This window comes from Lagopus muta, chromosome 21 (assembly GCF_023343835.1).
Source record: "Lagopus muta isolate bLagMut1 chromosome 21, bLagMut1 primary, whole genome shotgun sequence".
Taxonomy (NCBI): domain Eukaryota; kingdom Metazoa; phylum Chordata; class Aves; order Galliformes; family Phasianidae; genus Lagopus; species Lagopus muta.
Window position 1 is genome coordinate 1,390,034 of NC_064453.1, and position 17,397 is coordinate 1,407,430.

At 47.4% G+C, this 17,397-nt stretch overlaps 2 protein-coding genes across 8 annotated transcripts in view; one reads left to right on the top strand and one right to left on the bottom strand.

Annotated features, from left to right (window-relative positions):
• The window catches only part of LOC125703390 (transcription factor HES-5-like), a 66,809-nt gene that overhangs the window by 46,025 nt on the left and 3,387 nt on the right, over window positions 1-17,397 (bottom strand). For 2 of the 7 annotated variants that reach the window (XM_048967788.1, XM_048967786.1), the window contains exons 2-5: window positions 9,654-10,249; window positions 1,957-2,024; window positions 1,619-1,799; window positions 416-1,493 (exon numbers count right to left, since the gene is read on the bottom strand). In XM_048967788.1, coding sequence (XP_048823745.1) covers window positions 1,252-1,493; window positions 1,619-1,799; window positions 1,957-2,019 — 486 coding nt within the window. In that variant the 5' untranslated portion in view covers window positions 2,020-2,024; window positions 9,654-10,249 and the 3' untranslated portion in view covers window positions 416-1,251. Of the gene's footprint in view, window positions 1-415; window positions 1,494-1,618; window positions 1,800-1,956; window positions 2,025-9,653; window positions 10,250-17,397 lie in introns of those variants that run through there. The other 5 variants (XM_048967787.1, XM_048967789.1, XM_048967790.1 and 2 more) reach the window with 5 other exon arrangements.
• LOC125703389 (transcription factor HES-5-like) lies at window positions 11,527-13,173 on the top strand. The gene is made up of 3 exons (XM_048967785.1): window positions 11,527-11,649; window positions 11,952-12,132; window positions 12,343-13,173. The coding sequence occupies exons 1-3, from the start codon at window positions 11,527-11,529 to the stop codon at window positions 12,618-12,620; spliced, it is 582 nt and encodes a 193-aa protein (XP_048823742.1). The 3' UTR covers window positions 12,621-13,173.

Genomic DNA, 17,397 nt, shown 5'->3' on the forward strand with positions numbered 1-17,397 from the left:
AGACATTAGAGGACACACAGCACTGATGTGATCGAGGCTGCATCCTGTCAGCGTCAGGTGAAAAAACTGCAGGACACTCAGATCCCAGCTGCTGCCAGCAGGGGGCCAGATGGCCAAGTTTAAGGCTGGACCACTCAGGTGAGGTTTTGGGAGGGGCAGAGCCTAAGGAGGAGCTCTGTGCGATTCAGGTAAGAGAATGCATAAGTAACAATTGCTTACCTCATGGGGGTAAAGGTGTAAGGCAGAAATGTGAATATATAGAGTAGACATGAACAGGAGCTCCTTTAACTTTAAAAAACACCTCTTCTTTGAAGACTGACATGGGAGTGCTTTCCAGGGACCAAATGGCTACACATCCCACAGAGCACAGAGAACCCAGAGAAAAGTTGCACACAAATGCATTTTATTTCTCTCTACAAACACAGAGACGCATACACAGTATGCATGTAAGCCGTAGGGCTGTCCCAGGAATGGGAGAAACACTATCCACCATGAATTACAGCACTTAATACAGACAAACAATCATTATTATAATGAAGATGCTAGAAAAAGCATAACTTACACCCAAATATATAACATTGACAAATTGAGCCTTTTATCTACTCTTTTCTTTAACATAAAGCAGTAACACATTATTTTTCTAAATCGAAAAAAGCAGCAAAATAGTAGAAATATTCCACAAAGTTTCCTAGCTTCAGTTCATCCATCACACTGTATGTGCTAGGACTATCAAAGAAAAGTCCAGGACAAAGCAAAAACCACCTTTCACACAGTACAAGTTATGAGCAAATGGGAGGAATTGGAATTTAATTAAGTGTGCATGAACTGAAGTTGCACATTTATTCTCCAGAATGACTGAGCAAACAGGAGTTACCAGTCATACCAGAGCAAAGCCAATGGCTCTTACATGCAATATTAGGGAAATTCTCTTACTGCAATTCTTGCCCATCACAAAAGTAACTTCTACAAAAATATCCTCCTTCATTTGGAGACATGTGCCCACAAAGTGGGCAACACACTGTGCTCTGTACCACCAGTACCTACACAGCTTCAATTCAACAGAATGCCTGAGCTTTTGCCAAAGGATCCCATAAAAGTCAAAAGCACGCCATTCTTTTCACACATAAATAAAGTATATGGGGAAATAATGCACCCTACAGAAGAGAGGATCAGAGCTGGACTATCGGATGCAGTCAGTTTCTTCCTCTGGACTCTAAGAGGCAAAGGTTCAGTAAGTGAGAGCTTCCCTGACTACCAGGGCCTCCAGAGAGTACCGGCCTCTTTTGGTGATGCTTGCTTCAGGGTGCTGGGCTTGCTGGGGGAAAAGGAAACCTCTGGAGCAGTGGATTGGCTCTTCTGGAAGTGACTGAGGAGCTTGGTCTGTGTTTCAGTTCGGACTTTATGAAGAGAGAGGAAATGGAAAGCCTCTTGCAAACACCGAGAATAACCCTCTCTGAAGTCAAACTGAGAGCTTTTATGGAAGGATCCTGAAGCTAGAGAAGGGAAGAAAGGGGGAGGGGAAAAAAAAGTAGTTTAGAGCAATTCTTCATGGCAAAAGGTTCAGAAAACCATCACAGATTTATAGAAAACTAAAGGCTGAAGTAAACTTGATACTCACTCTTCATTTGCAGCTGGCTCTGCTGCTTCAGGTAGCTGACAGTCATCTCCAGGATGTCAGCTTTCTCCAGCTTGGAGTTGGGTTGGTGTCTCTGGAACTCCTTCTCCAGCAGCACCTTCAGCTGCTCAATGCTGCTGTTAATCCGGTCACGGCGCATCTTCTCCACCACCGGCTTCCTGAGCTGTAAAAAGCAAAGGGAAAGAGACTCACTGTTAGATCTCCTCTCTGCCATTTCACACTGTTCCTAAACAATGTGGACCAGTTTCTCAGCTTTTGGAAACTGCTACAAGAGCAGCTGAGAGCATGGCTCCAAGCTGCCCCACCACATCTGGACTTACTTTGTTTCTCTCCTTTGGCGTCAGCAGGTTGTCGGGCTCCAGGAAAACAACGCTGGGAGCCATCTGTCCTGAGAGGGGAAGGAATGTCTCAGAGTGGAAGTCCAGGAGAAATGTGTCGCTGGAAGCTGCCTCGGCCCTGCATTTATACTGTGCAGCCTTCCTGAGAGTCTGTGGGTCTGCGGCTTGGTGGAGTTTCCCACACTCTGTGGCCAATCAGAGAGATAGGCAGCACAATAACAGAAGCATCTATTCTTGCACGCTCCAGTGCCAGTGAATAGCCTGGGGATAATGACCTTCCCCCAGATGAGCAGGTGGGGAGTGCGTGGTACGTGAAAGCCCGGGATCAGAATTACATGTCAGAAGCTGGGAAAGAGCTGGCCTTCAATGGGCAAAGGCTGCTGACTAATGCCAGAGATCAATGGCATTCCCAGCACAGGCCGGCGGCCACGGGTGCGCAGGAAGGAGGCGGCCAGCAGCCGTGGAGGGCAACGAGCCCCCTGTGCAGGCTGCGTGCGGCCGCGCTCCTCCTGAGCTGCAGGAGGCACACGCTAAGCGTGCACCAATGCAGTGCACACACGAGCAGCTTCTGGCTTCCTGAGGTAAAGAGCAGAAGTTCTTTAAGGCTGCTGGCCTCGTTCTCACAGTAAGCCAGGGGCACACCAGTTTTGCCCAAGTGAAACAGAAAACAGCTTTTTCAGTTTGCCTCACTGCAAATACCTTTAAATGTATTTGTGAAATATGTACCTTTAAATACACACAGCTATCCAGAAAAGTTTCTATGTTGATAATTGTTCTCTTTCCTTGAGATCTTATGAACCACTTTGAATACTCGCAAGCCCTGTCACAAACACCCAATGTTGTTCAAACATCTACAAGATAAATCCAAGAGGAGAAATATTTGAGTTTGGGGATCAGCTCAGTCTCATATGCTGCTTTCATTTAATCCATGCACAAAGGAGCGCAGAACAAATTCACACAGCCTGTAAAACTGCTAGAAGTCAAGATTCTGATTCCTCATTATTTTGCACTGCAGTCTCTGTTCAAAAAGAGTTAACAGTGCTGCTATTTGCATCTTATAAACAAATGCTTTATTTATGAGCTCCAGCCACACACAAACAGCCACAGGGAATGGCAGCAGTGTTTTCTGCCTTCTCTACACATGCACCCAAGACCTGCACAGAGAAGGGCTGCAGAAGGGCAGAGCAGGCCATGAACCACACATCTGAGCTGTGCCAGCCCCCGATTTGCTCCAGGTGTGCGCTGCAATCACGTCAGTTCAGCTCCCCTTTAGGCGAGCTTCAGCATATCCCTCTGCAAGCAGCAACATGGGAATGTGAACTGTCAGATAAACGACTGTAAAGTAATGCTAGGGATTATGGCTGGGATCTCTTACTGAATCAGCGAGGGTACTACATAAATACTGTGTCTACATCAATACAGTTTGTGTGTTCATCTATATACTGACACATTCATATATGCGATCATGCATGTGTTTTAATGTGAATGCATAAACACATCTACATTTCTCTCTGACCCTGCAACTCATGCATTTGTTCGCCCAGGTAAGGCCTAAATGACCTCTTCCAGGATCTGCTGTTCCATCCCCATTGTACTGTTGGTGAATAGCCTCCCTTCTTTGCGTACAGAGCAGCAGCTGTTGGGCTCTGAGTCTTTTATGTCAAGTTGTGGGAAAGTTTTTGTGACACCATTTCACGTGTTCTCCTTAAAGCTTGTGGATTATCTTTGAGCTCATGTAATGCCACCTCTGAAACCAATCTTTCTCTCTGTGCATCTCTCTTGGGGAGATTCTCTGAAAAAGAAACTCCTGAGTACCAACTCATTTTTTGAGCTCTCTGACAAGTGCATGAGGAATAAATGTGGCAATGCTGTGATCAATAGGGTCCGCTAACAATTTTGCTAGAAACAGCTTCAGTTTCCCAGATTAACTCCTAGTAAACAGCCCTAAGAGTCATCATTGCCTCTCACAGTGCAAGTTGCTCAAACAGGCACTCCAGTTTTAGCCTTACACAGGTGGCCAGTGTCAGATGCCTTCTCTGCAACTACCTGCAGCACAGAACTTTGAAACTCAGGTTCTCAGGAAGCTGTGCATTATAGGGTTGCTTCACTGCAGGACTTTTACTCTGGGGAAGGACATATGAATTTCCCATAGCAGAACAGATGTGTGACTTGGGTCTTTTGGTCTGCCCTCGTCTTTTTCACCACATGAGTGAGCCCCTGCTGTTCTGGGGTTTGCTCTGTGCTGCTGAAGAAGTGTACATGGGAGAGGGCAGAGGAGCCCAGTGGGGCTGCTGCTGCCTACACCAGGACAGCTGCTGTAGCCCCGTGCCTTACCTCACTGCTGCAACACACGGCTCAAGTGAAAAGAGAATAAGAAAGCAATAATAATCATCATCATCCCTAGAATAATGCTAACAGAGCCAGTGGACTTTACACTAAGGTTCATGAATTCCCAATTATACACCTTTTACTGTGATTCCAAACATCCACAATATTGGATAGAGAACTTACTAGGATCCCAAGATACTGGATGTGGATGTTTGAAATACGGCATGAGTAATGCCCCAGAACCTCTGCCAGATGTTAGCTCTGTAGGAAGACTTAAGGATGCTGCTGCTTTCCCAAGTCTTGATGCTCATTGCCCCCATTGCTTCTCTCCTGATACATGCAGCCCAGATGGCCTTTTGGGAGCAGGGTTTCCCACTGAACACAATGCAGAGGCAAGCACCGTTGCTAATGCGGTTTGTAGTCAGGCACACTTCCTTTGTGACAGGAATGAATATAGTTAAGAAATGGTGTGGGAAACTCTGAGGTACACAAACTTCCATGGCAGTATGTTAGAAAGTCATTGAGAATGCCAAAATGCTTGAGAGCAATGGCTCAGAGAACAGGAAAGCTAGCAAAATTTTGGAGACATCATTAAGTGCTTTGTCCTAAAAATCATACTAAGGTTAAAAAATAGAACTGTCCAGGTTTTGGAACTATTTGGGTCCTCACTAAAGCCAACAGGAACTCTGGCCTCCACAAAGAGCAAAGCAGACTGCAGCATTCAGCCTGTAGGCTTTGTACCTCCAAAGCTCCTTTCTCACCTCTTTGTGCACAATTATCCCTCCACCTACAGAGGAATTCATCCAAATTCTAATCGGCAGAATTTGAGCCTTAATTTTCCCCTGTCAAATATCAGTCCTAGAATTTGGTCTGTTCCCTGTTTTGTTCCTTGAACCACCCCATTACAGTTTAGAAGTATTAATGAAGAGCTTCCCCATAGAATTACTGATATGAAATCTGAGCTAATTTTCATAGTAGCCAAGCTCACCTCCTGTGGTTTGTGGTAAAAGACTGAATACACATCAGGGGGCTGCAGACACGGATGCCTCAGCTGAGATGCAGCTCCCTTGGGGATCTCTGACAAGCACCAGCACGACATCTGCACAAAGCAGTCACTGCTCTTCGGGTAACGTAAGGCCTGGGTGAGTGCACAGATCCTCATGGTGCAGAGGAACCTTTTGCTCTGAGTGCAGTGCAGCAAAGAGATGCAAAAATGCCAAAGCTGTGGTGATGGGTGACTGAATGGAACCTACACTGGTTGTGTTTTAAAGCTCAGCATTTCCAAGCTTGTTCAAGGAACAGCCGCTGGCTGACACATGGTGCTAGGGAGCAGTGCCCTGCTGTTCCACAGGCAATGTGCTGTACTTATTTTTTCAATCATTCTGGCAAACATTTTTTTATCAAACGCAAGCCAGCCTTTAGTAAGGAGGCAAGACAGAATATGTGGCTCAGAAGTCGCAGTGTGAGCTGAAACCACCTCTGCTGCCTTCAGAGGGACAATTCTCTTTGGCCTTACTGGTGGAAGAGCAAGGTTCTGCTCCTGCAGCTCATTCCTCAGCCATTTCCTCCCAGCCCTTCCTCGCTCTGCTGTTTGGCAGTCCCCTGCTTGGCCCTGTCACAATTTCTGTTTCTCTGCATGGCTTTCTTCACTCTCTTCCTTTTACCCAGACCTAATTTTCCTGTTCAAGCAGGTTTTTATAATCTGATTTTTCGTTCTGTCACTCTTTTTCCCGTCTGTCACAGGCAGATGTGGTCTGAGGACAGGAGTGTCTTACAGCCACTCAGACTGTGTGAGTTTGGAGTCCCTTCCAGTTTCCCACACTGCTCTCCTATTCACTGCATTCAGGCAGAGGATAAAGGAAGTGTGCCATGCTACAAGCTGAATTAGAAATGGTGTTTGACTTCCTTTTGTACTTCACAGAAACCTTGCTCTGGGTAGACCATCTGCATAGCACTCACAGTGGAGAAAACCATTGATCAAGGCCTGTCAGCCCAGCTGGGGGAACTTGGGAAAGTAATTCCTTGTGCCACTTCAGTTCTTTAGGGCTTAACATCTGGCTGGAGGGGGAGGCGACAGTTGATGGTTTAACAGTCATGCTTCCTTTCAAGTTTGGGATGCTGTTTTGATCCCCTATAAGCCTTTCTGAAATCCTGTTTTTAATAACATGGAAAGCATCCGCAAGGCCAAGAATAATGCACTGGCTTTGCATTTTCAAAGTGCTTTACAAATACCAACTAATGAATCTCAGCAACCTCCTCTGCAATGTAGGAACGTATTACTAGCAAAGTTTTTTACAAAGGTAGAAAATGAGACAGAAAGGAGAAACCAAAATTTCAGTATTTCAGCCTAGCTGCAGTCTAGTGGTCTGAAACAGAAGTCATTTTAGACTTGTTTTGCGAAGATACTCAGAGCCCACTTTTGTTTTAATTGGCTTTATTATCTCTGAATAGCTGCCAGTACCCCAGCTTATGGGAGAATAGGGATTACCTGCATGGACCACACTTGGAGCAGTGCCCCTCCTAGCTAAGCAGATGCAAAAGTTCTCCTCAAGTTCAATAGTGCCTTTTGCAAATGTGATTCAGTACAATTTGTTCAAACCAAAAAAATAGCTGAAAAGGAAAATGCACTCAAGTGCTCAATCAGGAAGTACTTAATGATCGAATCGATAGAAATGGACTTGATCTGTTTGGAAAGTAAATCAAGATTTAATATTAAAATTAATTTGTTTATTCATGCTCCCAGAGACCTACCAAAACCTCAGTGTTAAACTGCAGCTGTCCCCAGTCGTAGTGCAGAGCTGTCTGTCGGCACCACTCAGCTCATCCAGCTGCTTCCCAGCAGTAACAGCTATTCTGGGACCTCAGAAGAGAGGATACACTGTGCCCTGAATTACATCAACTCTCTGTAAGAAGCTGAACAGAGTTCGTAAGAGAATTTCAGGTCTTAGGCAGCTGGGCTGGATGAAACCAGGGCTTAGAAATGTAGAAGGATCCATTCTGCTGTAGTGAACAATTCAGTGCTGTCTGTGTGTGGCTGGTGTTACATGCTGACCACTGTCCATAGCAAAAGGTGTCTGGACAACAGACCCCAGCAGCAGCTCTTAGGGCTTCTTGTCTAATTCCTACTCACAGCCTCAAGCTGCAAATGCTCATGGGCACAAGTGCTGCCAGCTACACAAGGTGGTGTTCTGGGGGTCCCAGTCCTATTCTCTATACTGCTTCTTCTTTAGGGTCAGAAACTTCACCCATTGCACTAGATTCCCTTGACCCTGAGGTCTGACAGTGCACCTTGCACTATGACATGATGGTGAGGGCAACCAACTCTACCTTATGTGCAGTTAGATCCTGCACGTGTCCCTCTGCCAGTCTTCTGGCAAAGAGAAAAAACAAAAAATGTCAATGCAAACACAGTTCAAATGGTAAGTAAAAATCCATTAAAATACTTCTACTTTTATTATAACTATCAAATAAGTTTTGTTAAATCCCTATGACTTTCTATCCCATTGAACTGTTTGCTGAAACCCAAATTTTGACATCTGAAAGGTTAGCAATGATGCCAGATCAATGTAAGAACTGAATAGCACTGTCTTCCAAAGACAAAACCAAGGAAGTGCAGGAGCTCAGCAGCAGCGACAGGCTGCTCCCCTGCTTTGGCTGGAGCTGAGAGGTGACTGCTGGGCTCCAGGTGCTCCTAAGGGCTTTGGAGAGTGCACTGAATTCACTCCCCAAGATTTGGGATGCTTTACAGTCTCAAAACTGGCGGCATGTGTGAGCTAAGTGCTGATCTCAGCACTCTCCCTGAGATAGGAACCGTTTCGTTCCTGAGATCATAACCAACGGGCCACTAACAGTAATTACAGAGCAAGGTGTAGCTGAGTCCCCTGCTAAGGACAGAAGGATAGGATATTTTCTGTGACTGTTTTATACGGGTTGCTGGAGAAGGAGGGTGGTAAACACATAACATGGTGGCTCCCGCGAAGCCTGCTCCCAGGGCAATGTGTTCCTTTGAGCCATAATTGATTCCTGCCATCAGGCACCAGCCTGCTCTGCCCCAGGGTCAGCGCTTTCCCACATCCAACCCCATTATCCCACAGACCGTGCCTTTTGTACAACACACTCCAGCTATTCATGTGCAAAGCAGCTGTAATCCCCAGACCTTTCAGAGTCAATATACCAGGAAATAATAAATCCCTCTTGTGCACTCTTGAATATGCTGAGAGGTGACTTGTGGGAATTTCAGCTGGGCAGAAAAATAATAAATTCTCCTTAATTTTTAATTATTTTTAATACTCATTATACAAAGACTATGTCATTGGGTGTATGACTATTTCAGGGTCAGCCACACAAGCAGCTACAGAAATTGCTTTTGCCTCTAACAACCCTGAAAATGCAGATCAAGTTGTCTCATATGTTTCTTAATGATAAAAGACCACTTATGCACCTGGGAATAACAGTACATTAAGTATTCGGGATCTAAAGAAAAACTAATTCAAGAGGTTAAACATGTAAAGAATGTACTTTACAGTAATTAAAGACATTTTTTTGCCAGGGCTCTGATGTTTAAAGAAGGCACAATAATGCCACATTGAGGTTCCTCTCTAACACAGTACCCTGTGGTGCACTCTTGCCCTGCATGCTCCTGCTTGCAGAGTTCTGTCCCCAGACCTGTTCCTTCTCCACTTTGCTCTCACAGGAGTTTGCAGGATTCCCAAGCAATGCCTCTTCTGCCAGGAAAGCACAAGGGCTCTCTAGCACCCATGGCAGTTCCTAACAGGCCTCTGTCCAGTAGCACTGCTCCCATTTCCCAAGAGAGCACCCTGAGGCACAGCACAGCAAACCAACCAGCCAGGGCTGCAGCTGAGCTCAGCGCTCCTCCAGCCCCCCCGAGTGTGAACCAACATCCCTGCCCCCCCGCCCCACCTCGCCCCTTTCTCCTAGTAAACAGATTCCTGAGTAACTGCTGCCTGCACAGCACAACATGAGCTTTTCAGCCTTACTCACTGAAAAAGCCTTGTGAGTTCATAGTGCCCTGACAGAAGCACAGGCTCCACAAAGGAGTTATTAGCACTAGGCTGTGTGGGTTTGAATTTCTCTGCCTTTCCCATACTTTTCCCCTATTGATAACATTTCTTGTAGGGACAATAGAAGTGTGCCTTGCAACTACTCACAACATTAGTGATGGTGCTTGAACCTGAATGATTTAAAGGGAAAGAATCCAACTCCCAAAAGACCATCTGGCTATCAGTTATAAGACAGCAATAAAGGTCAGGCTTGCTTCTCAGGAGTCAGGAAAAAGATGTTCTTTGACGTTGAAGAGTCTCTTAAATTTAACCAGCTTGGTACATGCCTACCTGTCACCTCCTAGCTTCAAGGCCTGACACCAGTGCTCATTTGCTAGGAGGGAGAACACAGGACGCCAAGTTTTGGAGGAAGTCCATTCAAAGGCTACAAAACAAAGGGTAACATCTTATGACAGCTGGCAAAAGCTATGGCATGGTCTCTGAGCTGTATCTTATCTCGTACCATAATCCTTTGACCAGTTCAAAGCGTTCATGAGATGACTTGTCTCCTGGCTTTCCCACAACACAGGAATAAAGGGCTCTGAAGACAACATCTGCCCTTAACAAAGAGCTAAGCCCATTCAGGCCCATACAATGAAAACCATGAAGCTGGCTACTTCAGCGACACTTCCCTCCTTCCTGTCAACTTCTTGTTAAACCTGGGCTTCACTTAAGGACTTCCAAATAAGAATCTGTCCTTGGCTGTCTTACCTCACACATGCTTCCCTCCGCCGTTTCCACTTCTAGATCCTCAGGCATACTCCATGCACAAGCAGCACACTGGGAGATGAGCACACCTCTGCCCCTGCAGGCCAGGCCTCAGGCAATGGGACACAGCAGTTCGCTCCAGCAGCTTTAGATGGTTTTCAGTGCTGCCTCAATACACCCTGCAATCAGACAAAATCAGAGTTCATCTAAAGTGTCCACAAAATTTCATTCATTTTCTTGCCTTTGCCAAAAAAGAACATTTGCTTATTTTTGGTGAAACGTTTCATGCATATAAGAGCAAGCAGCACCATCTCCGTCTTCCAGATGAGAAAACTGAGCAGGGCTGATATGGCTGATATGGCTGATATGGTAAACCAGTAAAGGTAAAGTATGGTAAAGCAGTGTGCTGGTTGAACACTCTTGGCAGGTCCAGTCTGTCGCAGTGCAGGGACACTCCTAGGTGGGATGAAAAGATGTCATGCCTCAAATCTCAGGTGAGCAGGAGAACTGGAGATCGGCCTTGGTTACTCAGTCCCTTGGACAACCTGCCTCTGCCTGCTCAAGCCTGGGGTTCTGGGACTGAACTTGATGCTGTTATTTAGCTCATCCCTACCATCATGCTTGAAAGAATCTGTATGAAAGAAAGAGGATAGAAAAGGGACAAGAAAGAGCTATGGGGTGACCGGGCCAGTTCTGCCAGGAGGCACATGCCTGTCTGTAATAAAAGCCATGCAACACTGTCCCAAGAGGGTCATGGTCCCAGTGTGTTAATGGGAAGAGGCAAACAGAGGTTACAATTTCCATTGGATTCTCATTCCATCTTCATTCAGCTATCCGCCATCCTAACACCTGACTTCAGACTCTCCACAGCATTTAGACATGCCAGGCTAACAAACTCATTGTTTCACCCTGATAACACATCAGTTCACTCATTACTGCAGTAAAAACAGTGCAACGACTGCATGCACAAGCACAAACATGCACACATGGCCCGGCACACTGCAGCTAGGAGGCTGGCTGGGAAGTGTGCTCTTCAGAAAGAGTAACAGGATGTGTCTGGTGCTGTTGATTTGCACCATAACACTGTTCCCCGCCTTCCTTTCCTACCTTCCCCCAAAAGCGTGCCTCCTCCACTCCACAAATGTGACTGGCACATGCAGGGATGCAGGAGCGCTACTGAGCGCAGACAACCAGCTGGAGGGTCAGTGTTTTCCCAGATCCCTGGGCAGCCCAGCAGAGCCAGGCTGCACACTCCACCAGTCGGTGTGGGCAGAAGGTTATTCTCTCCAGGGCATTTAGGATCAATGCACCGTGCACTGATGGATGCTTCCCCTATTGTTCAGCTGTGTGCCTGGATTGGCTGACTGGCTGTGGGAAACACCAGCAACCTCAAGACTCACATATCTGCTAAACGCTTGGGTGTATAAATAGAGGTGGTCAGCACTGCCAGAGCCTCATGCTCAGCACAGCAGCCCACGTGGACAGGCAGCACCCAGGGCTGACAGCACCTGGAATGGCTCCCAGTAACACTCTCATGATCCACATGGATGAGAAACTGCTGCCAAAAGAGAAGAATAAAGTAAGTAAAGCCCTTGACAGGATCACATTGGTCAGGACTGGTCTGTGCTCTGTGCAAGGCACTCTCTCTGCCAAACAAGCATTACATGGGAAAAGATGGGAGAAGGAGAAAGAAGATGGTCTTGGGGAATACAAATGGGATTAAACATAAAATGAATGAGTGAGTAACAGGTAGGCAGCATGGCAAAGCTCTCCCACCAAAAGAAAGTGTCCTTGAACTTTGAGTGTACCAGGGAATGGGTCAGAAGGCAAAGTAGGTCAGGCCACAGAAAATCTCTAATAAGTGCTGCATTTCTTTTACAGCTCAGAAAGCCGGTGGTGGAGAAAATGCGCCGTGACCGGATTAACAGCAGCATTGAGCAGCTGAAGCTGCTCTTGGAGAAGGAGTTCCAGAGACACCAACCCAACTCCAAGCTGGAGAAAGCCGATGTCCTGGAGGTGGCCGTCAGCTACCTGAAGCAGCAGAGCCAGCTGCAGGAGCCAGGTGAGCACAGAGCACCACCACATCACACGCTCCCATGGGCATCTGCTATCCCACAAATCCCTGGGTTGCTCCCCCCCAGACCACGGCCCAAAGGCACAGTCAAGTCTCAAAGACTCAGTCCCCTGAAAGAAGCTTCAAGCACAAGCTGCCACTGCCCCGTGCTTGGATAACAACCTTATCTCACTCTATTTGCTTTTCTTTCTTTTCTAGCATTCATTCACAAGAACCCAGAGCAGGACTTCAACAGCGGATACCTGCGGTGCCTAAAGGAAGCGATGCATTTTCTATCCTACTATGAACCCAGGAAGGAGACTCAGGCCCAGCTGCTCAAGCACTTCTGCAAAGCTCAGATGGGTGCAGACATCACACGCTCTCCTGCCACACGCAGTGCACCTCGCTCACCCTGTGTGTTTGCCAGAAAGCAGCCTGCCCAGAAAACTGCCCAGAAAACTGCAGCAGCAGCTCATACCATCTGGAGACCCTGGTAGACCTACTGATGAACTTTGCTTTATTCCTATGTTTTGCTAAAAAAAAAAGAAAAAAAAATAGAGGGACTTGTGATTTAACGATCCCTCTTCAAAGTAGGAAACATTGCTTTCCAAAGGTGGGAGGGGGAAGGCTTTGTTTTTCTGTTGTGAGAAATGAAGGTCGCTGAGTAGTTTCCCTTCACACTGAAGGACTGTGTATCTCGCAGCAGATCTGCTGCTCCTGCCGGTGGCTCGGAGCCGAGAGAAGGCTGAGCTCTGCAGCAACCTGGAGCCAAAGCCCTTCGCTTCCACCTCACCTCCTGGCTGCTGAGCCCGGGCTGTCAGTGGAAATCTCTCTATGAACTCCCTGGGTCACTGGTTCAAGTGCTGCATTGTCTGCAGACAATGTCCCGACCTTCGCAAAGAAGGAGCACTTCTGAGAATGTACTTTGTATCATAAAGCCAGCATTGAGCTCTCCTGAGTGAAAGATGTTATTCAGAATCACTGATGCTTCTGAAGTTCCTATGCTATTCATAGCACAATTCCTTACAGATCGTTATTATGATAACAGATAGAGTAGGGAAAATTCTCTGAATATCCAGTATGCTGCTCTCCAAGGAGGGAAAATCGATGCCTTTTGTAAAGGAAATACCTGTAATATATCTTGGGTGAGGGTGGGGGAGGAAGGGAGGCAATCAGTACAAAGCGTTTGGCTGAATGTGCTAAAGAGCTTAAGAAGCTTTTATAAAGTTGTGATGTATTCATCCTGTGTGATGCTCAACTTTGGTGTCTTTGCTGTACAATACAATAAAAATGGTTTTGGCCTGTAATCCTTTGGTTTTAAATGATTAAAATGGATAATGCTCTGGAACTCAACGCTGCAGGCAGACCCCTGCAGTGGGGAAGGCAGCAGATGCCATTTCCAAGCCCTTCGTTCCAGGACAGTTTGTATCTGTGACACTTGGCAGAGCAGGATTTCAGATCCTGCAGAGAAGGATCTCCAGGAGAAGCAATCAGAACCAGAACTGGAGGTGAAAGAGAAGGGGCAATCTGAGTGGTGTAGCCCCAGGTACTTGCAGCAACCTATTTGGACCTCAGCAAATCACAAATCTCACAACCAGTTTATTTCTCCTCATTCTTCATTAATTTGCTCACCAATCTGTGCTCAGTTCCTTGCTTTCTGTCCAATTAAGAGGTAGTAACACACAAAACAATGGCTGAAAGGACAGATAATTCGATAGCAATCCAAGATTAAAACAGTATTTCTCCTCCTAAACCATTTCCCCATAGTCTTTACTTCTTTTCTTTCCCTGACACCTACCAAAACACACCAGGAATGGGGTTTGTATCTCAGGAGCTGAAAAACACCCACAGGCTTCAGAGTGCTCCCTACCCTCCTGCAGAAGAGATGCCTTCTCCACTGCCTCTCTTTCACATGGTCCTCCCTCGTTTTTCTCACCCCAGCTCAATTCAGCACACAAATCTGGCATATCCTCTTATAGGAGATTTACAAGAGGCTGCCTACACGCCTTGCACCAGCTGGGCGCCCCAAGCTAAGCGGGATTTGCAGAGGCACAGTGCCCACGTGCAGCCTGGGCAGGTCCCTGGGCACAGAGCACATGGGTCAAACTCAGATCATCCAAGCTGATCAAATCAACTGTTTGCAAGCCCTGCTATCCGCACCTGGCCAGTACGTGACCTGCCATGGACCCCCTGCCACCTCACAACCTTTTGCTTTACCTCATTATGGCTGCATGGCCCCTTTGGCTTCTTACTTTACACAGAGCACACAAGCCAGGTGAGAGCTGTTCATCCACCTGCCAATGAAGTACAGGATGGGTTTCTGGTACCGTTCTGCAATTCACTGGTGCTGATACCAGTGCTGAGACAGATCTGTTTTTCCTAACGAGATACGCAATAATTCAGAGGGGATATTCTTAGCTTTGCTGGTTGCTTAGTGATGGTGAAAAGTCACCACCTTGCTGCGCTCAACCTGCCTTTGTCAATTAGTACAATCCTCTGCATCCCAACGAAACTCAAGCTGTTCATCCACGCCTGTGTATTTTTAAACCACACCCAATTAAGGCAGCAAGCAGCCCAGGGTTGGGGCAGCTCCGGCCCTCTGCCTGCAGGGAGCTGTGCTGGGCAGCGCGAGGAAGGCGGCCCGCGACTGCACGAGGCCCTTCTGCTCCTGGGCTGCCAGAGCCTGCGGGCTTCACCTCCCCAATTACTGGTGAGCAAAAAGCCAGACCTCCGGTTTCACCCTTCCCAGCGAAGCAAAGGTTATGTTTACAATTTATTAATTATTATCACTTATAATAATTGAATGTAAAGCTCCTCTGTCCCCTGGGGTTACGCTCCCCTGCCCCAACACATTCCCGCCCCTCGGGAAGACGTTGTTTATTATGCTGATCCCACAGCCCAGGAATACTCTCCTGACAAAGCCCCTATTAACCTCAGAGTGTGGGCCTGAGTTTCTCAGAGTTTCCCACACTTTCTTCCCCATTTATGACATTCATAGGGACCACAAAGGAAGCGTGCCTCACAACAGCCCGCATTAGTGACGCTTTTTGGCTCTGCATTGTGGTGACCAGCAATTCCTGTCCCGATAGGCCATCTGGAGCGCTATTTTCCCAAGGAGCACATTGATCGATCAGCATTATGTGAGCCCTTTTAAAACTTGGGAACGTTATGCTCTTTGACACTAAATAGGTGTCTTGAGAGGGGTTGTCAGAAAGATTTTAAACCATTTATGGAAGGCATAGAAAAAAATATTGTAATTATTTCTTTAAAAACACCATCAAAAGCATTTCTGAGACAGGCTGACATGGATATAGGAAATGGTCTAAAATAAAGATGCTCTGTGGAAAGGCAAGTTGTAAGCCACCAAGCCATGTGCACGAAGCACGGCCCAGGGCACACAGGAGCGTGAGGCTCAGTCAGCCTGTGCTGACACTGCCACCTCCCAGCAGAAGCTCCACGGCCCAGCAGTGCTCCAGCTGTTTGGATACGGATGATCTCATGGGTGGTTTTGCAACTCGTGACCACAATGGGATTGACAGAGGAATCACTAAGAAAGCAAGCCCTTGTGTGCACAGCATGGCTGCTGCTTCCAACAGTAGGCCTACCCAGCACATCAGCCTCTGAGAAAAGGAATGACTGTGCCACATTCTGCACATCTGGCAATCTGGGGCCACGTTCCTGTGAACCCTGCTTCTGAGCCCCGCTGCCAGCCTTCCTGCTGGCTCCACACAACAGGGCACAGATCCCTGGCAGAGAGGGGATGGGGCCTGGACCACCAACAGGTGTCAGTGGGACAGACCAGGAGCTGACAGCTGAATTTCAAGAGCCCCGGCTGAGAAAACTGCTTACAGAGGCTTTGGCACAGAGCAATCCTTCTGCCTCCAGCAAAGGAGTTCTTCCCTTACTGAAGCATTTCCAGAGAGCACATCCCACACAGGATGCACAGTAGGGACACTCCAGGGAGTTCCTTAACCTGACGTTCATGTGGGGAAGTATCTTGTTGCCTGTAAGTCTCCAAGCCTCAATAATCAAAACAAACTTAAGAGGGGAAAAAAAAAAAAAGAAAAAAAAAAAAAAAAGAGACTTGTTTCTCTTTTATTCCTCCCAAGCTACCAGGGTAGGTGAGGCAGATCTGCTGCCCTTTCAGGGGCGGGAAGCTGGGGCTCAAGGCGCAGGGCTGTTGTTTTGTGCACGCTGCAAGGCAGCTTGCCTGGTTCACCATTGACATCAGACGGTGCGAGCCCGCAATTCCAAGGGTTTCCCACATTGCCCCATTCACGGTGTTAAACTGCCAACAAAAGAAGTGTGCCTCGGTGGGTCCCGAGCAGAAAGCTAACGCCTGCTGCACCATCTGCCCGCGCCGAGGAACGGATAATGCTTTAATCAGCGCGAGCTGGTTTAGCCCTTGGGAGCCGTGGGACGTTGGTGATGGGATGGCATTATTTAAAACCACTCACTTCGTATCTCTGGAAATTGGGATGAACTGGAAATTGGGTCACAGCTTCCTTCCCACCTCGCTGAGCCCTTGGCCTTCCCACAGGCCACAGCCTTTCTGCGTGGGCCCAGGGCTGCACAGCACACCCAGAATGGACATACAGCAGGGATTGCACCTAACAGCGCCGGCCACTGACTGACAAAATAATGCTAGGAATTGATTTCCAACAGGACTCATGCTCTCTGCTCAGCAATAGGTTTTTGCCAACCATCAGCAATGACAACAGGTTGTGGCCTTGCTGACAGCAACGCTGAGTGCAGGAAAGCAGGCTGACCACAGCTGGCACAGGAAATGAAAGGTTTCCTCATCAGTTTTGAAAGATTGGCAGAGGAAGCAGAGAGGGCTTCCACGAACACTGCTGTAGTGAGAAATGGGTACTCAAGCACTAACAGTGCCAGCCTCTGACCTTGCATTTGCAAGGGCACGACTGCCCTGCCAGCTCCATATTGAATGGAGCTGGGGCAGAGGGCCCAGAACCTGCAGCTGCCTGGAAAACATCTCAGAAAGGCAGCTTTAGCCGCAGATCCTGCCTGCTCCCTTCTGCTTCCTTACCTGCCCTGTAATGCACAAGGCAAGGTACTGAGAAAGCCCAGGGTGGCAGAGAGTCCCAGGGTATCCTAGCAGCTGCGCTTACATCCAGCAAATAGGGTAATGCACATAAATTGATAGCAAGAACTGACCTTCCTGCACCTCAGCTGTCTGTACAGGGAAACTATATTTAGGGGCTTTGCTTAGAGGCTCAGAACCGAGGGAACAGGGAGGCATTTGCAAACCGCCGT

Coding starts and splice junctions, on each gene's coding strand:
- LOC125703389 (XM_048967785.1), top strand. CDS start 11,527: ATGCTCAGCACAGCAGCCCACGTGGACAGGCAGCACCCAGGGCTGACA. Junction 11,650..11,951: donor TGCCAAAAGAGAAGAATAAA/GTAAGTAAAGCC, acceptor TTTCTTTTACAG/CTCAGAAAGCCGGTGGTGGA. Junction 12,133..12,342: donor GAGCCAGCTGCAGGAGCCAG/GTGAGCACAGAG, acceptor TTTCTTTTCTAG/CATTCATTCACAAGAACCCA.